This window comes from Drosophila miranda, chromosome 2 (genome assembly GCF_003369915.1).
Source record: "Drosophila miranda strain MSH22 chromosome 2, D.miranda_PacBio2.1, whole genome shotgun sequence".
NCBI lineage: Eukaryota > Metazoa > Arthropoda > Insecta > Diptera > Drosophilidae > Drosophila > Drosophila miranda.
The window spans coordinates 6,537,594-6,560,851 of NC_046675.1; the positions used below are offsets into that span (position 1 = coordinate 6,537,594).

At 44.8% G+C, this 23,258-nt stretch overlaps 2 protein-coding genes and 1 long non-coding RNA gene across 10 annotated transcripts in view; 1 reads left to right on the plus strand and 2 right to left on the minus strand.

The window, feature by feature from the left end:
- Nucleotides 1-841: 841 nt before the first annotated feature.
- On the minus strand, nt 842-6,722 carry LOC117187460. The gene is made up of 3 exons (XR_004472135.1): nt 6,033-6,722; nt 1,946-2,019; nt 842-1,175 (listed from the first exon to the last, which is right to left on the minus strand). It is a non-coding gene; the product is annotated as an uncharacterized LOC117187460 (long non-coding RNA).
- A 60-nt stretch (nt 6,723-6,782) lies between these two features.
- Nucleotides 6,783-7,628, plus strand: LOC108154446. Its single transcript, XM_017284717.2, has 2 exons — nt 6,783-7,030; nt 7,090-7,628. The coding sequence occupies exons 1-2, from the start codon at nt 6,809-6,811 to the stop codon at nt 7,213-7,215; spliced, it is 348 nt and encodes a 115-aa protein (XP_017140206.1). The 5' UTR covers nt 6,783-6,808; the 3' UTR covers nt 7,216-7,628.
- A 1,151-nt stretch (nt 7,629-8,779) lies between these two features.
- Nucleotides 8,780-23,258, minus strand: part of LOC108155433 (probable serine/threonine-protein kinase DDB_G0282963) — a 29,056-nt gene continuing 14,577 nt past the window's right edge. Inside the window, exons 1-8 of one of the 8 annotated variants that reach the window (XM_033389979.1) lie at nt 21,262-21,650; nt 17,263-18,201; nt 14,314-15,086; nt 13,629-14,205; nt 13,374-13,569; nt 10,428-12,947; nt 9,982-10,329; nt 8,780-9,924 (exon numbers count right to left, since the gene is read on the minus strand). In XM_033389979.1, the coding sequence (XP_033245870.1) occupies nt 9,903-9,924; nt 9,982-10,329; nt 10,428-12,947; nt 13,374-13,569; nt 13,629-14,205; nt 14,314-15,086; nt 17,263-17,932 (5,106 nt within the window). In that variant the 5' untranslated portion in view covers nt 17,933-18,201; nt 21,262-21,650 and the 3' untranslated portion in view covers nt 8,780-9,902. Of the gene's footprint in view, nt 9,925-9,981; nt 10,333-10,427; nt 12,948-13,373; nt 13,570-13,628; nt 15,087-17,262; nt 18,202-21,261; nt 21,651-23,258 lie in introns of those variants that run through there. The other 7 variants (XM_033389978.1, XM_033389981.1, XM_033389980.1 and 4 more) reach the window with 7 other exon arrangements.

Below are 23,258 nucleotides of genomic sequence, written 5' to 3' on the forward strand. Positions count from 1 at the left end.
AGCAGTACGTACAATTTTTTATTGCCACAATGTAAGGGGGTGGGGTGGGGGGGGGGGGGGGGTGAGGGGCCTGGGGTAATATCTATAAACGTAATTGGATATGTGGTTGCAGAGCTGGACTCGAGGGCGCTCTTCAGACACGTCTCTCTCTCTTGCCAAAGAATGGCGTTTGGGCCATAAAAAGTTTCTATGAAAATTTGGCTAAACGCGCGGCCAGAAATTAGGCAATCAATTCCCCAATTACGAGCGATGAGAGCACATGTTATGTGATAAGTGGAGACGCCACGCCCCGCCACACCGCCCCCCAAGTGTATCTTGTATCTGGCGCTCTGGGTGGCCGACAACAGCTGCTGTTACGCTTGGCCCCCCCCTTCCCCCCTTTGCAAAACTTTTTGGTAAATTTCCTGCGTTAAGCCTTTTGACAGCTGCACCAATTTCAAGTATTTTTCCTTAATTTTTTCCAATAAATTTTTGCTCTTTTGCTTTTTTTGCGGTGAAAAACTTGAAAGTAGGAAATGGTTTTTTCACTCTCGACAAAACTTTGGTTTAATGCTGGAGCATTTTATGTACAACCTGGTAGCAACAACTATTTTGCACTTAGTCGCAGTTGAAGCATAAAATTGATTTTTAATTGAAAATTGTTTGCATATTTTGCATTGGTCCGGCCACCAGACAGCCGCCCACCTGATGAAAGTGAGCCTCAGCCAAAGTGCACGGCACGTGAGAATTTACCCCAAAAATGGTCAAAATTTAACAGGAAAAACGACTCGACTGTGGAATACCTGGGGGGGGGTCTTCCTGGACCCCATCTGAGCTGGCTTTCGCTTTTGTTTTAGTGGAAAATATACCTTAGGCTCTGGTATTTTCTCTGGGCCTTCATATTTCCGCTTAATGATATCCGATATTTCCTTTGTTTTCCACTGCAGTCCACTTTCCATGGAAAGTCATTAAAAACACATTTCCATGCAATTTTGTCAGGCTATTATTTTCGAAATTCATTGAAAATTTACTAAATTACACATAATCAGCAATAACAGCAGAAATAAATTTGTTTTGGTATTTTTATGGTTATTTTTTTGCATTATCTACCAAAAGAGTTTTTCCACAGTCATTTTTAAATTTTAAAATTATCTAAAAATAAATCGCAGTAAAATGGTCCAATATCGGCATACGACCTATGCGAATAAAAATGTAAAAAAAAAATATTTAAAAAAAGTATTTTGTGGTTAAAATCAAAATCGTTTTTCAGAGAGACTTTCATTATCTTTAAGACAAAAACCTATTAAAAATCAGCAAAAATTATTTTTTTTGGTATTTTATGGTTATTTTTTTATTCTCTTCTAAGGAACGTTTTTCCACAAAATTTCTCTTAAATATTAAAATAGTCCAAAAATAAATCCCAGAAAAATGGCCCAGTATCGGATAACGGCATATTTTTCACTTTTATTAACCAACAAAATATTTAGTCCCATGCGAAAAAAAAAAAATATGAATAATTTTTGTTTAAAATCAAAATCATTTTTAAGAGAAAGATTCTTTGAAAATTTACTAAATGACGAATAACTTCATTAAGTCTTCATTAAGACAAAAAACCTATTAAAAATCAGCAAAAATTATTTTTTTGGTATTTTATGGCTATTTTTTTATTCTCTAACATTAGCGAAATTTTTTGGTTTTTTGTTTTATGGTTTTTTTATTATTTACCAAAAGAGTTATTCCACACAGTCTCTCTTAAATATTTAAATTGTCTTAAAATAAATACCAGAAAAATAGCACAATATCGTCTTGCGGCTCTTTTTAAATTTCATTAACAAAACAAATTTTTGAACCAAGCGAATAAAAATTAATAAAAACAATGAATAATTTTTGGTTAAAATCAAAACCATTTAAAATTAAAATTCAATAAAAATTACTTATATTTGAATTGTTTAAATTTATATATTACCTCGAGTCTCGCCAAAATCGTTGGAATCGCTGTTTTTAGCTCCTGGGAAAATCTTGTATTTTTTTTGCAATTATCTAGAAAACATAAAATTAAAAATATATCAACTCTAAAATCAAATATATTTAAAACTAAAATTAAATATAAATTAAAATATCGAATTATCTGACAAACAAATATTTTTAAAAATCAACTTTTTCAGGGCAAAATTAAGAGTTATTTTAAACCTATTTTCAAAGTAAAAATCTGTTTTATTTGAACTTTTTCTTTCCCTTAAAAGTGTACAAGTGACCAATGCCCACATGTACATGTCGTGTGCCTGACTGAGGGCATATTGATGCTCGACAGAGGCTCGACTCGAGTTTCACTGATACAACAAGGGGTTTTTATTGTTCTTGGACTCTGGGGAAATTAGTGAATAAAAGAGGGAGCCCCTCCTCCCATTGTTTCCCGCCCCAAAACGACAGTAATACAGCACATACCCTTGGCCTTCTGGAAGTACCAAAGGTATTAAACAAACAGTTTCTAAAATCAAGTGAAAATAGCCGGACTTGGCGGAGTACTTGGCGGAGTGATGGATGGGGGGGCAAGGCAGGACTTCTTTAGTTTGATTGAAAGACCCAAGGAATCGCATAAAAACAACTGCCAGATGACAGGAAATTGAGTCCTCTCACCCAATTCATGTTTTGTTGTTGTTGGAGGGGAAAGGGGGCGGGGGAGGTCCATTAAAATTGTAAATCAAACAGCCACAACTCAAACACACTCCGGGCAGCCGGGTTGAACTAGGTCAGAGACCCACCACAGCCGAAAAGCGTTGAAAAATTTTCGCCACGCTTCCACTGGCCGTCCGTCGAGCATGCGCCGCCCGCCCTGCGGCGAATTCAGACAGCGGCAGTGGCAGCGGCAGCGGCAGCGGCAGAGAAACCAATTGTTGTTGGGTGTTTTGTGGAAGTGTTTCTTTTTGTATATCAATTGCATTTTATTTGATGGCCTTTTATTCGTTCGTTTTCCCCCCACCCCCCCGGTGCATCGCGTGTCCCTAGGCCCAGGGCTAATGATGCCACTTGCCAGCGGCAGCAGTTACAAAGCAGGCGACCTGCCATGCCTCTCTGGCATTTGTCGTGTCGTGTCCTGGCACTGCCAAAAACCACAAAGACTAAATCAGTATGAGCTCCATTCATAATTTCGACTAAAAGATACCTTAAGTGTTTTTGTTTCTTCATTTTACGAGAGCCAGAGCAGCGCTGGCACTTCAATGTTAAGCTTTTGGCAACTGGATCCTCTCTGTTAAGCTCTTAACAGCTGGCACTGCACTGTTAAGCCGTGAACAGCTGGCACTTCACTGTTATGCTGTTAGCAGCCGTGGCACTTCACTGTTAACCGGTTAGCCGCAGGCACTTCACTGTTCAGCTGTTAACGGCTGGCACTGCACTGTTACGCTGTTAACAGCTGGAACTGCACTGTTAACAGCTAGCACTTCACTGTTTAGCTGTTAACAGCACTCTGTTGCCAGCTCACTCTCGCTCTCTTTTTTGCGCTCTCACAAACCACAAGGCGCTCACCATTGCGCTGCTGGCAAGCTAGATCCCGTTCCAACTTCCATTGTGATTATTTCTTCTTCCGACAGACTTATCCTGCAGCCCCTAACATCTCACCTATCTGTTCTTTCTTCTGGCCATCGCAAACCCCATATACCCCATTGTTTGCTCCATCGACTAATGGGTATACAAATGGGCTGGCTCATGCTGCGACCGCCTATCTCATGTCCTTGTTGTCGAGGCATGTCTTTAGTCATAACCCAAGCAGAGGATCCCCACGTTGTTGTTTTTTTTTTGGGGGGTGGGGGTTGGGGGGTCATGTGCATGTAATTATTTTTAGCACAAAATATGTGAATGCAAATATTGTAGGCCTCATTCTCAGGGCAGTGGTGCATATTTTATGCACTTTTGCTTTTCGCCTGACAGCAAAATTTATTTGACCGACTTATTTACCATGTTTTTTCTGTTGTTCTTAACCCACCCCCGGCCCCTTTGTCCCCCCGGGCCTTAAACGAGCACAGCGGCGTTGACAACAGCCGCAGGCATATTGCTCTCGAGAGCCACAGTCACACACACACAAATATCCAACAGTTTAAACAAAACTTTTAATTACATTTCGAGGAACAGAAACAGAAGCACAAACAGTCACTCGCTCACAAAAAAAACCGGGGCGCAATAATAAAATAAAAATACAAATAAAATTCCATATATGTACCAGAATTTATGCAAATTTTTGTTGGCAGCACTCGCAGAGACGCAAATGAGCAAACTTAATGGCCAACAAATCTCAATCGAAGACGCGGCCAAAAAAGGGGAAAGTGAAAATATTTGCTAAACAGCAGCCACTTCCCTTCTGGCTTGTGCTTATCCTTGGGATAAGCCATACGGTAGACGTTAAGACGCTCCAGAAGCCGAAAACTGGCACACGGCTAATGATAATTATCAAGCCACACACACACACACACACACCGCCATGCTTTGTAATAAATATTTGAAAATATTTCTGCGTAATTTTATTTTCCAATTTTAAGGCAAATGTGTGAAGAGCATGTGGGTTAGCTCAAGCTTTGTGTACCCTGTATTTCTAAGAGTATAAAGGGTATGCTGTCAGTGGAACGGGAAAGATCTATAGCCAAGAAATCAATCAGAATAAATGAATCTTCCAACCAAATGATGATCGGAGCCCTAGACACAACAAGCGACAACGAAGATCCCATCGGTAGAAGAACAACGAGAAACGAGGATCCGATCGCTAGGAAAACGACGAGCAACGAAGAGGCCATCCCAACGACGGTGAACGAAAGACGAAAAAACCACGACGGTTCACAAAAAAACTTAACGAAATACAGTGAGTGTCACTGAAACTCGTACAGCAACAAAATATTCGTTCTTTAGTGATTAAAACAATGTTAAAAAATGCAGAAAAATATTTAAAAATTTACCTGGGTTGATATGTTTACTTCATAGTCAAATAAAAAACAAAGAAAATTATGTAGAAAACATAAAGAAAAATATACTGCATCTTCAGATATAACAAATCTTAAAAAAAAACTTAGTTTTTAGTATTTTTTTGGTCCCCCTTGGACTTTTCAGAGCATTCCCAAACTGGGAGTGGCAACACTGTTATATTAGTAAATTATTTTGCGTTACCTTTGCTTTAAGACATATTTTGTGGAAAAATATTGTTTACTTTAGAAATAATGAAGCAAATTGTAAATTCACATTAGTTGTGCGATTTCCAGTGACACTCACTGTATTTATCCCAAATTTAATAACTTAAATAAATAAAAAACCACAAATTAATAATACAAAATGGTAGATTTCCTTTAGCATCATCGGAGATCTCCCCCGTAAAGGGTATCTAGAATGCCTTGCCTCCACATAACCCCTGCACATGTGTATATGGCGGTGGTGGGAAAAAGGGTTTTCACCATTCTTGGGTAACTTTTAGAGACGCACTTTCGCGCCTTTTGGCAACTTTTGCGTTTTCATTATTTTATTTAATTAGGTAAATGTATGCAAAGGCACCCAACACGTTCAAGCACGAGTGTAGGTATGGTGGAGGGGGAGGGGGACGGGTGGGAAGGCGCAACATATGCTTTTGTAATTACAATTACTTTTAATAATGTTGCCAGCCTGTAAATGGGTAGCGGGTTTTGTGCTCATTTTCGTTCAAGGATTTGATGCCCAAAAAAGCTAAGCTTGAAAATTGGCTTTTATGGATAAAGAGGAATTTAATACTTTTGGTTTATAACTCGGCAAGAGGCTCATTAGGGATGATTAGGAAAAATGGCACAAAATTGGCGGATTTTGTATGGGGCAGAATCTCTGTCTCGATATAAAGAACCAGCAAATAGAGAAATCCCCGCATAACAGAAAGCATAAACGAATGGAAGTCGAAGCACACCGCAAACGCACAACAAAGAAAAGCAAGAAAAGAAAAACACTCTCCCTCTCACGCCCACGATACACGCAAATTATGAGCAAGTGCATGTGCCTGCATTGAACGTAGGACAGAGAGAGAGAGAGCGATAAGATCTGTATTGGCTCACCTTAAATTGAGAGCACACTTGGACTTAGAGAGAGCGTGGACTCATTTTGGCCTCTCTTCTTCACTGCGCCGCTTGCATGTGGGTGTGGGAAAGGGATAGAACTTGACGCCTTTTCTGCACTTTTTTCACAAACACAAACACACACACAAAAAAAAGCACCTCACGTGACCAAATGGAAATAAAAACGGGGCTCCGTTGAGCCCTTGCACATAGAAAAAATATGAATTTACGGATAAAACAATAAGATTTTTATCAAATTCTTATTTTACACTTCACTTGGACTTTTCCTTAGCAGATCAGCCTTTTTTTATGAAACTTTTTCTTCTGTGGCGAACGCGCACTTGGCACAGACACATTTTCTTGAAAACAATTGTTTTTCCATTTAATTTATCCATATTTAATCACTACACTTCCCTGCACATCAGCTCGACACTTTTTTTCATTTAATTTACCGAATTTACCCGCTTTTCACGGAGCCGACTGCGAAACGCACTGAAAAAAAAAACAAATGGCGACGTGCTGGAAGCTGGCTGGGAGAGCGTAAAGTAGAGAGAGCGGCGTAGGTGGCTCGCTCATTCCATTCTCATTCCATGCCGGTGACTACCAGGAAAGCCTAGTTTTGGGTAAAGGTAGTGGGTTTTTTGTAATTCGAGCAACATTTGCCGCTGAACAAACAATAAAAAGGAATTACGTCTGGTTTTGATTTCGTTCACCCTTAGAATGGAGCTGTATATAAAGAAAAGCGTCGGCCCAGTGGCTTTAGTCAAACGATCAACATGAATGCCACCGGTTTATTTTTGCTAATGGGACTGGCTTTGGGCCTGGAACTTTTCCTCTTGGGACCTACGAGCTGTGCTCCCCTGTCCGATGAGCTGGAAGCGTCCTCGCCGATCAAGGAGATAGGCGGCTTAGCGGCGTTTGCCTACTCCCGCAAAAAACTGACCAAAAAACAAGTCCAGAAAAACCTTATAATGCCTCGTTCAAAGAATATGACACGGGTAAGAGTGTAACGCCTATGTAAATCTGTATGAATGTAAATCTTTCACCTGATTATCAGCGCCAGCGAATGGAATATGCCGACAACTGCGAGCCGCTGGGAATGGTGTGCAAATTCGCCGAACAGTGCTGCACCAGAGTATGTATGGTGGCCACGAAGCGGTGCTCCTATGTCGGAACGTCATAGGAATATATTTTGTTGTTAGCCATTAATCCATAGATTATAGCCAGAGTTGGAGCAGTTAAGTAAATCCCTATTATTGTACGTTGTTTGCAATGCCCACTGTATCACATTGTCATCTACATACATACATACATGTATATACATACATATATTTGCTTGCTCACGGCAGCAGCCCTTGCAGCCGCTCTCTCGATCTGTCGAGCTTTGGTTAAGCTTCGCTTGCATTAGGACTCGCCTGCCCTTCGATAGTTGCATATCGTCGTGGAAAAGCTCCTCGATCCGACACCGTCTTGAATCTGACCCCGTCTTCAATCTGGCCCCGTCTTGAATCGAGATATCAAAACACAATAAAGTTCGCACATTCTTAACTAAACAATCATCGACTAAATATATGTATACATTTTTGTGATGAATAATACAACAGCTGTTGAAGTTGATTTGTTATATCGCATCCCAGTTACATATGTATACCTTATTGGCCTTTATATACTAAACTTTTATGTACTGAATGGAATTCAAACCAGCTTAGAAAACATCTGTACATTTATTTCAAAGTGTTGGCCATGAATTGCTCAGAGTCCCCTACGCACCTGGAAGCTTGGAAACTGCTGTGTTGTTGTTGGCTACAAAATGGTGGTGTATATAAAGGCTACATATTCAAAAGCTCTCGCATGTGGCGCTAAAGTCGCTAATTTTCCTTCTCTCTCTCTACATGTGCATTTACATGTAGAAGTCCCATCAATGCGATGTAGATACCATGTATGTATATTACCGTGTAGTGTCAGGTAGATACGAAGTTGTAGGCATGTATACTTTTCGGTATTTTTTGAGGTAAAAATTTAACCGACGGTATATTTACGGTGTATCGGTATATAATGGTATATTATGGCAATTTCATCAAACTATTATTTTTTATTTTCAACTTTATATAGAAATCCAATAAAAGCAAGTATTTAGAATAGAATCTTATAAAACTATGTGGGCATGGCTAAAGGTTCTATATAGCTAGTAATATTCGACGGAATAAAGAAATTGAGCAATTGGAACCATACTCGTTTTTGTGTGCTACTGTTGTATGAGAAAAAGTGCCTTGTGCGTCTGCCTAGAGTGGCTTCAAATGACAGTAAGTCCTGATGTCACAGGGCACTCCCCAAAATCGAAGTTCTTTTGCTTAAAGTTCTTGTAAAACTGTAAAGGCACAGTGAATGTTTCGATGTCATATTGTCGAAAGAAAGACAACAATAGATCTCAAAAAGGATATTCTTTCTCTTTTAAAGTAATTCCAAGATACTGTTGCATCAAATTTTCTACATATTCTCTAGTAAAGAGCTCTAAAATGATGTTCTATATATGTAGTCCTTATACTCGAAACCTATGTGTAATCCATATTCTTAGAAAAGGGAACACTTTGGACAGTAAAGAGGAAGATTTTTATGTGATATTTTGAAGTGGAACAAGCTCTCAAAAATTACCTTCATTCTCTATAAGACATTCTGAACATTCGGAATAACCTTTCGACTTTGTTTTCGTAATACTTTTTCGCATTTTTATTAATATTTTTTATTGAGTTTTGTATTTTTATACAATGTTTTGTTTTTGTTTTGTTTCTGTTGTTGTTTAATACATAATTATACTCCCGCATATCCCGCATTTGGTGATACTTTTTGAAAATCTATAATATGTGTGTGTGTGTGTGTGTTGAACCGCTCCGCACATAATACATAATAGTATATATAGTATATAAGAAATAGCTATACAATTAAGGATAGAAAAGTGTTTTGCTCTGCTCTGTTCTGTTCTTACAAATTAGTTTGATGTCTTCCAGCAGTTAAATAAAAAATTATATTTATGTCATAGAGATAGAGTGGTTACAGCGGTTAGAGCGCATAGATAGATAGGCTTTAAATAGTTACAAATGAAAGTAAGTGGTAAGTTTAATAGTAATCAATATATCGTACAATTTGAAATCACTTTGAGCGCAGCAAAGGGCGCGTTTCGTCTCGGCATAAAATAAAAGTCACGCAACCAAAAAATACTTGAGTCTGCGATTAAATCATAAATCAAGCTAAAGGCCGTCCGCAAATCCTCGATTATGTATTGTTCTATTGCATCCCGATCTATGCCTTTTCCTGCCTTTTTTTTTGGCTGCTGGTCGATTATTTGCTATACGTATAGGCTGCCATTTTATAGAAAATATTTTATACAATTTCTTTATGTATTGTGTATCCGCGTATCTTTTGAGTAGCAGCTAGTGTGGGGGGGTGGGGGGGAAAAGCGTCTATGTATACATATGTTTATGTATATGCTTGTGTCTGTGTGTGTGTGTGTGTATATACATCAAAATATTTGTTTACGCGTACTTGGCATATGTATAGATTTTCAGTAGAAAATGAAAAATTCAGCTACTTTCCCGCAACAAAAAATATCAATATCAATCAGGAGGTACCCTAGTACTAGCACTGTCGGACCTTTCAATGTTCCCCTCGCCGTCCCTCGCTGCCCCTCCATCTCTCCTTAGCTCACGGTTTCCTCTATATATCACTTTCCAGGTGTTTTAAGCAGTAGAGCCGCACGCACACAAAGCCTTAGTCTAGAATTTTACAATGTTTCATTGCGGTTTTTCTTGATTATGTTTTTGTTGTTGAGTAATCGCTGACTAATTGGGGTATGACTGGACCTGGTGTGGACGCTCAACGCACTCGCGAGGTGGGTCTGCAACAAAGGAAAGATTAGCAACTTGTGGCATGACTCTCTGCACACATTACTCACCTGGGCGATGGGGCAACTCCCGCCTGACGCTTTGGTGTATTGGGCGCCGTTACTGTCACTCGATTGGTGGGCGTGCGCGGCCTTACTGCTGCTGGGGGTGTGTGTGTCGGGGTGCCCGCCAGGCTGTACCGCTTCGGTTGCACTATGCGACTGGGCGATCGTGTGCTGCTGCTGCCGGCCTTGCCTGACCCATTGGCGGCATCCTGCTGGGCGCTGCTTAGTCTATTCAAACGCGGGGAGGACAAAAGAGACAGAGTTTTGTTGTGGCTTTTAGTGACAGTCTTGGGTGTTGTGGAGGGACTACTGGCCACCGCAGTGGCCGCTGTGGGCGTCGATGTGGGTGTGGAACTTCTGTATAAAAACGTAAAATCATGCAAAAAACGGATAAAAAACAAAAAGGAATCAAAAGTGCAAAACAATCCATGGAGATGCCTTTGAGTACTAACCTTCCTGCTGGATAGCTGACTGGTCGGGGTATCCTTGATCTTGTCGCCGAATTGGAGCCCGTCGAATTGGTGGATGTGGGCGTGGAGCCGCCACTCTTGGTCGCCGCCTCGCTGGCCAGCTCCTTGAGCATGCTCGAGTCTTTGCTCATCAGTTCCCATTGTATCTGCAGCCGCTTGAAGCGATTGCTCTCGATCTTCCGCTGCTCGAGCACGTCGAGGGTCTCGCGTCGCTGCAGGGCGGCCGCCATGGAAATGTTGGGCGAATTGGGTGGCGTCGAGAAGCGCTTGGCATCCCCAGCGAGGGCCGCCGTCAAGGTGGCCGCCTCATCGGTGAAGGACACCTTCTTCTGCTGGCTGAGCACGCGACTCACCTCCTTCTTGAGGGCAGCCGCATCGTATTGCACCTGCTCGCCGGATGTCTCCAGAATGGAGGCAATCTCCGCATAATACTTCAGTTCGGAGCGTGGCAGGCTGGCCAGAAAGTTCTCGGCCCGTGCCCGGGCGTCCAGATCCTTGCGGGAGAGGCGCTGCTTCACTGCCGGTGCCTGGACCTGTGCCTGGCTATGCTCTTCCTCCTCAAACACATCGGCCAGCTCATCGGTGGAGCCCAGGGCGTAGTTATAGGGCGGCTCCTGCAGGCTCCGTCGCTTCTCCAGCTTGGACATCTTCTGCGTCTGCTGGCCGCCCTCGATCATGGAATTGCGCTTGGTCCGTGCCTGGGCAGAGTTTGCCTTGCGCAAGATGCTCCTCGGCATGGGCTGCGGTGGCGTCGTGTGCTGCTGCTGATCGTACTGGTAGACATACATTTGCTTCAGCGGATCCGCATCGGCGTCCAGCTCGGAGTCGGTTAGCAGCGTGGAAGAGCCCCGATAGCCGGAGCTGGGCGGCTGGCTGGACCCCGAGCTGGAGCCCTCGTCCAGCAGCGGCTGGGTGTGGCCCGTCTGCGTCTGCTGGAAGTACTTGGCACAATCGCAGATGTGTGTGCGGTTCCTGCGCAACGGCGGCGACATACAGAACAGCGGTCGCTGGGCGAGATCCGCATCCAGTTGTCGTACCAGCTGCTTCACCTCGGGAATGTGCTGCAGCCGACGGCGATACTCCACCGGCAACAGGGTGGCCAGCGACTGCCAGTCGGCTATGTGCTTGTAGTCCAGCGTCTTGAGGAGTTCGTCCTCGTTGAGGCTCTGCCGGCTGCTGCAGCTGTTGCTGCTGCGCTGCTTCTTGAGCGATCCGCTGCTGGTGGCGGCTCCGTCCAGCGTCATCTTGTAGTTGAACGGCGAGAAGATCACGTCCGGGGTGGCCGCTGTGGTCTTTACAAAGCCCAAGTCGGGCAGCGCATAGTTCGGATAGATCACGTAGATGGGCGCCTCCCGCTGCTCCCCCAGGTTGTTCAGCTTCTCCAGGAAGGAGGGCGGCACACATCGGTATCTCTCGCTCAGGCTGCTGCGCGTGGTGCTCAACGAACCGCAGGATGTCTGCATGGAGCGTGTTATCATCTCCGAGCTGGAGGCACAGGACAGGGGGCGTGTGGACGCCGCCTCGGCGCCTGCTCGTCGCGGCACCTGCGTCAGTTGCTCCTCGGTGCTGGCCTCCGACGACATCTGGCTGGCCGTCGAGGTCTGGGCTGCCGCCAGCTGATAGAGCTGTGGATTCCGCAACGGCATACTGCGGCGACGATGGGCCGGCGAATTGGTGGCCGTCAGGGAGCCCGTGGAACTCGAGCTGGCCGCATCGTCATAGAACACCGCCTCGGATCGAGCGCGCAGCTGACGCTGCTTGGGGGTCGTCTGTTGATCCGCATAGTGGTGGTGCTCCTCCTCCTCCTCGTCGTGACGACTGACCGCCGAACCCTTGCCCGAGTCGTTCATGCTCTTCTTGCGCAGACGCTGCTCCAGGGAGCCACTGCTCGAGCTGGCCGCATCGCTGGAGGGCCAACAGCCCGACGAGACATCCATACAGGTGTGTGCACTGGCCTGGGCCATTAGCGGCTCCTCGTCGCCGCTGCTGGTGCTCTTCTGTTTGATGAAGAGCTTGACTAGATTGAAGGCCGGCGGATTGGAGGAGTTGCCCGAGGACACAGACCCCGAACAGAAGTTCTGACTCTCGTGGGAGCAAATGCAGCGATGATGCTTGTGACGGTGCTGCTGCTGCTGTTGCTGTTGCTGCTGTTGCAGCTCTGCCTGTTGTTGCAGTCTCTCCGATATGGAAACGCTTATGGATATGGGCATCTGGCACATGGGCAGCAGATTTCTCGATCGCGACTTGCACGACTCCATTGTCGAGGTGCTGATCGCCTGCGAGACATTCAAAGGTGCTCCCTGATCCACTCGCTGGGACTGTGGCTGTTGCTGTTGCTCCTCCTGCTCTGGCCTTGGCATTGCCTCTTCGCTTTGCAGATTCGGCAGACTGCTGCTCTTCCTGACGCTGCACTGCGGCAGATGTCTTGTGATGGTAATGGTCTCCGTGTTGTTGTTGCCCGACGGATATCTGCGTGCGGGCGAAACCAGAAACAACGAGCGTCTTTAGACGAGCGCATGGAAAATACAATTGAGTTTTTGTTGGCGGTGGGAATTACAGGTAGGAAAGGAAGGAAGGATTGGTCGCCGGCTAGAGGCTACCTGCTGGCGTCTAGAACGTCGGGATTTTCCCGTTTATGAATGAGGTTTTGGTTTTCCTCAAGGATTAACTTCTAGGCCTGCGCCAGAGACACACAAAAACCCAAACAAAAATACCCCTTGACTGTGGAAATCTCCCCCAATTGTGGGGCATTCCGCCAGACAGCAAATGAAACTAAATTAAACTCAATTGATGTGACCCCAGAGCTGGTCATACATCCGCCCTGTCAACGACTAGCGACTGCCCTCCCCTCTCTAGCTGGAACCAATCCTTCCTTGAGGTTTGTGTGCGTGTGCGTGTGCGTGTGTCGTGCGTGTCGTGTGGACCTACCGCTGCAGTTTGGCCGTGGCTCCTGCCGCTCCTGTTGCGCCCTTGGGCGACATGGTTGGACCCAGTGGCTGAAAGGCCTGGGCCGAGCGTGACATCGATACCTCCAGGGCCTTGTTGCGCTTCACAATATCCTCCAGATTGCTATGCAAATTGATGCAGTTCTGTTTGCTCCTCCTCATGGCCATGTCATTGGGTTCTAAGGAAAGTTCTAGGGTTTTTTAAATTGGTTCTTCTCTGGAAAAACGATCTACTCACCATAGAAACTCTCGTCCGAGTAGAGTACACTGCCCTCGAAGGCTATGGTATAGTTGTCCTTGTTGCAGGTGAGTATTATCTCGCCCTCATCGGGATACGCGTCCATGTCCAGCGAGTCCACGGAGATGTGCGACTCGCGTACGGGCGAGAACAGCAGCTCGGACTTGCAGAACGAGTTGTCGATCAGCTCGTTGGTGGATGTCGTCGATGTCTGCGACATCATGTTGTGCGGCATCATCATCATCATGTTGTTGCTGTTGCTGCTGTGCTCTAGCTGCTGCTGCTGTTGTTGCTGTTGCAAGTGCTGCTGCTGCTGCTGGTGTAGCAGCGACTGTTGCAGTCGACTATTCGCACCGCCCAGACTCTTGCAGTAGGCCGGCAGCTGTGACAACAGCGAATGTATATCCTCGGCACGAAAACTCTCCATATCGACCTCGGCCAGATTGGCGTCCAGATTCTTGGCCAGATCCTCGTAGTAGATGAGATCCCCCATGGCATTGTAGGAGGCCGAAAGGGAGCTGAGAACACTGCGCTGCATGCCGCTGCAGCCATCCCGATAGCCGTAGTCGAGGAACCACTGATAATCGGAATTGTCGTGAGTAAAGTCGTGCGAGGAGGCCAGCGAACAGTTGCCACCGTTAGAGTCCCGTATACCACCACCACCACCACAAAGCGTTGCACCTACCCCAAGTTGTTGCTGTTGCTGATCGCTGCCACTCCTGCCCCCTGGCGTTGTGGCATTGCTGTTGTAGTCCGATTCCGGTGTGGCTGCCATTTTGCCCCACACGTTATGGTTGTTGTTGTTGTTGTTGCAACGCTGATTCGTATCGTTGTCGCAGCCAAAGAGCAGGCTGCTGCTGCTGTTGCTGTCGAGAAAGAGGCTGCTGCTGCCGCCGAGGCCGCCACCACCGCCGCTCACCTGCTCATTCAGTATTAAGCTGCGCAAAGCGTTGTTGTACCGATCCAGATTGCTCAGGACAATGGCCACATTCTGCTTGAGGCTCTCCTCGCTCAGTTCCTCCCTAGTGTCGTACTCCTCATCGCTGCCGCCGCCGCCACCCAGCGACTGCAATTGCTGTTGCTGGCAGTGTTGCAGATGTTGCTGCTGCAGCAGGCGATCGGTCAGCTGTTGCTGGTAGCGTTTACCCGCCGTATTGCCGGTGGGACTGTTGAGGGGATTCCTATAGCCGAGCGGGGAATGTGGCGACGATCCTAGACCAATGTGGGCAGCCGTGTTGCCGTTCTGTTGCTGGCCTTGGGGCAGGGTCTGCTGAAGATACTGTTGTTGCTGTTGGGCAAAGCGTTGAAGCGGTTGGGGATGATGATGCGGTCTGGGATTAGTCTGGTGAATGGGTGAATTCTGGAGCGGTTTCTGCTGAGATGCGGAGATGAAATGCGGTTGCTTGTGATCGTTGTTTGTTGAGAATTCGGTCATGCCACGTCGAAGTTTCAAGTTTCCTGCAAGAGAAAGGGAATTCCAGGCATTAGTACAGATCCACTATCCCATTAGCCCTGACACTGAATTGCCACTCCCCTCCGGCTAATGATCTCCTTCCACTTTCATTGGCACCTCCCCCGTCATGGCCATAAAACCTGACAGTGGCAGGGCCACGTTTCAATTAGTTTTTACGATCCCCAGGACTAGTCTAGCAAATGGTTAGCCATCTTTCGGATCTTATGGAGAAGTTGTAAAAATTATATTTATATGTCTGAGAGATTTTTACGAGTCGCCGGGTGCCAGGCACCGCCGTCGAAAATGTCACAAACTTGCCGACACATGCCACATGCCACATGCCACATGCAAGCTGCAACCCCCAAAAGGCAATTAAAGGTACGCGAAGATATTGCATGTCCAAAGATGGTTACTTTTTTTGGCCTGCCGTGCCCCCATTTGCCGCATTTCAATCGATTGTCGGGCCCAGCCGAATTTACATTTAAAATTAACTCCAAAAACAGATCCAATAAACAACTGGGGATCATCGGAAAGGAGGGAGCACCACCCAGCAAGTGCAGACATGAAAGATCTTTCCCTTCTTTCGACAAGTGGCAAAGCTGTCTCTCCATCCCCAACCCCGTCTCTGCTCTGCTCTGCTCTGCCCCATCATTCATTCCAAATCTCCCCCAAACACACAAAAAATATGAAATGACTTTCCATTTCATATTTGGGCCAGGCGCAAGATTACACACAAATAAAAACTTTTAATGCATTTTGTGTGTAGATATGAGAATGCAGATACATACAATATATACACATGCATACAGATGTACATATACATATATACAGAATATATATTGTACAGTCAAACTTCCATATAACGAATCTCAAGGCACGTTTCACGTTTTTTTTTAAAGTTTATTTTGCCCTGAAAGAATTATTTTTTCTTCACAACAAAAACTTCCAGTACTTTAAGGAAAATAAATATATTTTCAGGCACATTTCAGTGCGGGCCTTCCCCAAATACGCTTCCACTTTTGTTTTGGTAGGAAAGCACAAGCAAAATACTCAACGAGTAGGGCTCTCCTCCGCCAAACGGCGCGCACATTGCATGACGAAGAGTGTGTGTGAGAGAGAGACGGAAAGTGAGTAAGCACTTGGCTGGGTTTTGCTTCATTTGTTTATACTGGCTATAATAATAATCCGATCTGAACCAGATTCGGCAATCTGCTAAATAGGGTCTTTCTCTATGATTGAGCGTCTTTAATTTTCTCGTATCTTCAAAATTGTGGAAGCGAGTTGTTAGGGGACGTTTTGAAATGCAGTGACATATCACAGAAGTCTAGATATGTCGTTGCTCTAGCTCTTATAGTCTCTGAGCACTACAAGCTTAGACGGACAGACAGACATGGCTCTATTGACTCGTCTATTGATGTTGATCAAGAATATATATACTTTATAAGGTCGGAAAGGCTTCCTTCTGAACCTTACACACATCCATTTTGTACCACAAATCTAGGATATCGAATCGTGTATAAAGAAATCCTTTATAGGGAGATAGAAGTCGCATGAGGAGTCGAGTTATGGGTACAGAAAAAAGGCCTAATAAAGAAATATTCCCTATAAAGAAACTCGTTATAAGGAGAACGAAATTTGAACGAAATTGCATGGTTCTGAAAACTTCGTTGCATGGAAGTTCGTTATGGCGAAGCTCGACTGTAGTAGGCATATATTGCATATTGTAGCTGTCTGCTGAGAGAGGGCAATGGCCATATGCCTGGAGCCACTTGACTCTCCATTAAACTTAATTGAAAATTACAAAAGCCACGTCTCGAGATGTCCCCAGAGCCAAAGCAACAGCAAATGTTGACTATGCTTTTTGCTGTGGCAAATGTTTAATCAAACTGGAACATATTTCCATTATAATAAGATGTTATATAGAAAATTGTTTCATTTGGGATATACAATGGAAGGAGGCGTGGGTTCTGAGGGTGCAGAAATCCTCTAAGCGCTTCGTTTGAAGGATAGAACAGCCCATCATTGTATGGACTGATTTGGTGGCTAATTTTGGTTATGAGGAGAGATCTTTCAAGTATAGTGCACCTGTCATTGCCCTCAGAGCCCTCGCTTGCCTGACCCTTGTATGTATAGGACTTTCTTTAAATCTAAAATAAATCTAAGACTTAAATACATTCGCACCTTGGCCTAGAATCGGATTACTGTTGCGATTGTTAATATTGTTGTTTAGATAGTCATGATCAATGTTGCTGTTGTCCAGATATCGTTGTTGCTGCTGCACCTGCTGCTGTTGCATCTGTTGTTGCTGTTGCTGCATTCTTTGCTGCCTCAAATACTGTTGATTGCAGGTCAAACCCGCTGTGGTTGTGGTCTGTTTGGCTGGCACACCCTGATCCCTCAGTTGCTGCTGCAGGCGACGCCGCTGCATTAGTTGTTGCTGCAACAGTTGCAATTGCTGCTGCTGCATGCGCTGATAGAAGCGTATCTGCTCTAGTTGCTGCGGTGTCACACCCAAATGTTGCTGTTGCTGTTGCAAATGTTGCTGGTGCTGCCTCTGCTGCCGCTGTTGCTGCCTCTGCTGTTGCTGTGGTGCATAGTAGTTCTCTTTGGAGGAGCTATTGCTGTCACAGCCGCTGCTGGTGCTGCTGCTGCTGTTGCTGTTGCTGTTGCTGTTGCTCTGGTTGCTGGTGGCAACATGTTGCCAGCAGGCCGCCGTGGCCGCATTGCCATTGGCATCGCTGTGCGCTATGTTGCTGCCGTGCTGGCAATCGATGCCGGCCCTGGAGCAGGCCGCACAGCGTTTGGAAATGTCTACGAATCGCATGATGAACGCCAACAAGAGCAACAACATTTAGTTGCCGCCGTTGCCGGTGGATTTATTTCTGGTCTTTGGACCAACGCAGTGACGCTCGATGCTGCTGTTGCCAGATTTTGCTTCTCTCTGCTTTTCTGCTTTTTTTTTGGTTATTTTTGGATATTGGCTTTGGTGATTTTTTAAGGGTTCAAAACTCCATTGATTGGTTACACATTTTGTTGGTATTTGCTGCTGCTGCACTTTTCATTTTGATTTCTTTTGTTGTTTTTTCTTTCCACCGCTCTATTTATAAAAGTTTTTTCCTTCTATACGACACATGTGTTTGAAAAATTATATATATATAGATCTGTGTGCTGTAGATTGGAAAAAGTTTTCCCAAATAATTTACGAGTTTTCTGCGGAGTTTCGAAAATATCTAAAATTATCTTTTTGATAATAAACAAAGCTCGGTCAGGATTTATGGCCGCTGCAACCTGAAAACAGGCCTGTCTTTTGAGCCAAATTAACTGCATTCAGGCCGCGTTTAGAGGCTCGTTAGGAGCCGGCCTCGACGGCCCTGTGGCACCTAATTTATGCGCATAAATTTCCGGCCAAAGGAAATATCAGGATGCCAGGGCCTTGGGGGCCCCGGGGTTTTAAATTGTGTCTAAATTTAAGATTTCTTTTCGACCGAATTTGTTAGCCAAGTTCAACAACTGCCTGAATGTGTCATCATAATGTTTGCTATTGAAATCTATCTTGTCGCTTGCCAACAAGAGCGAGTGCCAGGTGTTCCACATAATATAGAATAAATATCTGGCATAGTTGATGATTGACATCACCAAAGAGGTGGTCTTTGAGCATCTTTGGGGCTGAGGAAAACTGCAATTTGGTTGCAAGAAACAACAGAAAGAAAACCCCCTTTGGACACGCCCAAAAAAGATGGCTTCGATGGCAGGACTTTCAGACAAAGAGCCACAGACAGGGTTTAGGGGCTTGAGGCAGGAGAGGCATAGTCCTGGGGGGTGCTTGGGGCAGGAGTCGAAGTCCTGGGGGGTGCTTGAGGCAGGAGGCGAAGTCCTGGGTGTTGCTTGGGACAGGAATCGTAGTCTTGGGTGGTGCTTGGGGCAGGAAGCGTAGTCCTAGGGGGTGCTTGAGGCAGGAGGCGAAGTCCTGGTGGGTGCTTGGGACAGGAGTCGTAGTCCTGGCGGGGGCTTGGGGCAGGAGTCGCAGTCCTGGGTGGTGCTTGAGGCAGAAGGCGCAGTCCTGGGGGGTCCTTGGTGGCAGAAACAACCGTATAAATGCGCAATAGTGGAAAAATACCCCAATATCGGAAAGAGAAAGTCCCTGCCACACAACAACACCAACAAGAAACAACGTGAGCCCGGCATCGAGGAGTGCTCAGGCGCACCAAGGACCTGCTGCCGCTGGCAATCAGCCAAGGAGAAGGAGCCCCCAACCCACTCTATATACACTTAAAGAAAAGAAAAACATTCACGTGGCACCGCCCCCATCCACCGATAAGCATGCGGCATGTGGCACGTTGCATTTGTGCAACTCTTTTGGATTTCTCTTGGCACCTTGCAGCAGCAAATAAACAGTGCGTGCGGCAAGCGGCATGCGGCAAGTACAGTTTTCCCCCCAGTGCTTGAACTTTATTTCCCGGCTGTTTGTTTAGGTGTTTTCCTCAGGAAGAGAGAAGGACGCAACCTGACGTCAGCTTCTGGCACTGGCTGTGGCACTGGCTCCGTTCTGGCTTCTAGTTCAACGCACTTGTTGGCCTACATTGGTAATGGAAAATGCCTAGAAAACAGAGCCCACAATTAAATGAGCCAGCGAAAGGAAAAATGTATCTACAGAAGCGCTCGCATTCGCACTGGCTGTGGCACTTGCCGCTGCACTGCTGCACTGTCGATGTTGCTGTTGCAAATGCAATGGCAATTACGAAATCATCAAACGCATGTGTGCATGTCGATGCGGAAGTCGAAGAAGAAAAGGTCAAAGCTATTTTCAAAAAAGCTGCTGAAAACAGATCCAAAGATACAGTATCTGCCACAGCAAGATACAGTAGCTACAGCTGCCAGATACAGTAGCTACAACTGCCAGATACAGTAGCTTTCGGTGAGCATAGATACTATAGCTATGGCGGGGCAAGTGCGGAGATACATAAGCTACAGAAAGACTGAGATAGAGATATAGATACTATTCCTAGGAAAAGGCAGAGATACATCAGAAGAAGCCTGAGGAGAATGTCTTAGATACAGCAGCTACTGCCAGGGAGAAGCAGAGGCAGAGATACAGTAGCTACTAATGGAAGATAGAGTGACTTTTGGCAGGCAAAGATACAGTATCTACGACTGGAAGATACGTAGCTTTTGTGCAGGCAAAGATACAGTAGCTACCACTGGAAGATACAGTGGCTTTTGGCAGACAGTAGCTATTACGATACAGATAGGTAGATTAGATACTTCGAAGTGTGCTGGTTCAGGCTGAGATACAGATACAAATACTATAAAACCCACTATATGAGTAGAATATCATAAAAAGGGTAAAACTTTTTTATATACGAAATGGGGGCTAATATTACAAGAAAACGCAGGTAAAGATACAGATACAGACCACTGTCTGATAGAGAAACATTCAAAGATACCATTGCTAGTGCAGAGTGGATCCAGAGATACAGTAGCTACTGTGCAGCATAGATACAGTAGCTACTGTGCAGCAGAGATACATTTTGTATATCAAGACATGTGCTTAGATGCAGATACAAACACTATTGCCAGGCATATGCCGATAAGGAGATCAGGAGAATGCCCATAGATACAGTAGCCACTGCCAGATTTAGGGGTACAGTAGCGACTTCCTGATTCCAAGATACAGTATCTACTACCAGATTCAGCGATCCAGTATCTACTGCCAGATTTAGGGATACAGTAGCCACTGCTTAGTGGATATCCGTAGATACAGTAGCCACTACAACGAAGGGTTATGCGGAGATACTTTAGCTAAATAAAAGCACACATTGAAATACTGTATCTACTATGAAGAAAAGCATCTAGATACAGTAAAAGCATCATTATTTTTGGTAGCCCCTCGAAACAATCAAAAGCAACAGAAGAGCTGCTATTTTCTTGACGGCATTCTCTTATCAGCCTGTCAAATGCTCCGATTTGGCGTGAATAAACCCGTTTGGCATGCCCTAGTACTTTTCACCTGAATGTAGCGATAAGATAAGGCTACTTTTTGTGTGCCATCTTTGCGGGGGCACCGAGCTTATACGATGCACAGTGCCACTGACTAGAGATGATCTCATTTCCTACTGCAGAAAACTCGTAAAAAAAAAACACTATTATGTGTCGCCTGTTTGCTGAAAACAACCAATTTACCCATCCAATTTATAGTATTAGATAATCCAAATATTTGTGGTGTTCAAAGAGCATTCCCTTTGTCGCTTTGTTCGTTTAAAGATACACTGAGGCACAGACACAGAGGCACAGATACACAGATACACAGTGAGCGAGATACATATACGAATGCACTTGAGATAGTGGCCAATCTGTGGCGGATAATTCACTCAGGCATGGCTGCTGGCCCACGCACAATTAGTGCGGTTTCGATTTGGCTAAAGTATCTACAAGATTTCACACTAAACGCGGGGCAATGAGCGCGTAAACAAATTAAACGAAATTAAAAATAATATACATATAAAAAAGGTCTCTATTTTCACAATCCACACGACGACGTAGACGACGATGCTCCGCACATTTTCACAGTTGCACAAGCCCAAGGAGACTGACTGACTGACGGGGGAAAAAAAGCGAGCGAGCGAGCGAGCAAGCGACGACCGACGACGGACGACAGACGACAACGGCAGCAACAAAGCAGCAGCGAGGCAACGACTACAAAGCGACGAGACTCTCCGGGTCTGGCTATGTGTGTGGTGTGTGGTGTGGGGATAGGGCGCCGCCTCCCCCAGTATCTTCGGGTTGTATCTGTGAGCGAACCGAAAACGCACGAGCTACGGGTACGGGTACGGGTACGCCGTAGCCGTAGCCATAGCCTCGCATCGGAATACATTATACAATGTGCAGTCAAGATTTAACCCCAAAAAAAAAAGAAGAAAGAAATGCTCGAGGGAAAAGTGAAAACGAGAGCGTACATAAGCGACAAACTTCATGGATACGCTGGCGGAGGAACAAGTGCAGTGTGGGTGTGTGTGCGCCTCATGCTGAGAGCGGTAGAGGCACAGTACTGTTCAGAGAGAGCCAAAGAGCTTATAGACGGGACTTTTGATAGGAGATGGAAGATGATAGAATATACTTTTAATGGAAGATATTTGTAATGGAAGATACTTTTGATGGAAGATACTTTTGATGGAAGATACATCGGATGAAAGATACTTCTGATAGAAGATACTTCTGATGGAAGATACTAGTAATGAAAGATACTTTGGATAAAAGATACTTCTGATGGAAGATACTTGTAATGGAAGATACTTCTGATGGAGGATACTTGTAATGGAAGATACTTCTGATGGAAGATACTTCTGATAAAATATACTTCTGATAGAAGATACTTCTGATAGAAGATACTTCTGATGGAAGATCATTTCGGATGGAAGATAACTCTGATAAAAGATACTTCTGTTGGAAGATACTCCTCATAGAAGACACTTCTGATAGAAGATCTTTCTAGTGGAAGATCATTTCTAATGAAAAATACTTCTGATGGAAGATACTTTTGATGGAAAATTATTTCTGATGGAAGATACTGCTGATGAAAGATACTTCTGATGAAAGATAATTTGCGGTGGAAGATACTTTTGATGGAAGATCATTTCTGATGGAAGATCCATCTAATTGAAGATATTTCTGATAGAAGATACTTCGGATAAAAGAAACCTCTCACAAAAGATACTTTTGATGGAAGATACTACTCAAACAAGTCTTTAAATTAATTCTTTTAATTAAATTTGTTTTACTTACTGTTCAATAAATCATCTGCTAGGCTTTTCCCATAATATACCAAAAGATACTTTTTCAGAGAACAGCAAAGTGCCGCAGATCATTCAGTTAGAACCAACGAGCTTAGCAGAGACCGAGATATTATCATAAATCAAATATATACGAATACCAGCCACCGAACGACCATCTGGAAATGAAATCAACTGCAGATTTTGATTTATTCCCCAAGACTAATGAAGCAACTCGAGTGGAAAAGCAAGTGTGTACTCTGTCCGGAGGCAAACAAACACACCCGTCGAATCCCACAAGAGAGATCATCCGCACACTCGAAACTCTTCGAGGGTGGCAAAGGGAAAGATCTGTAGGGCTTCCGGCTTGGGAAGATCGAGTTCCATCGAGCCACCATCTTCGAGGGAGGG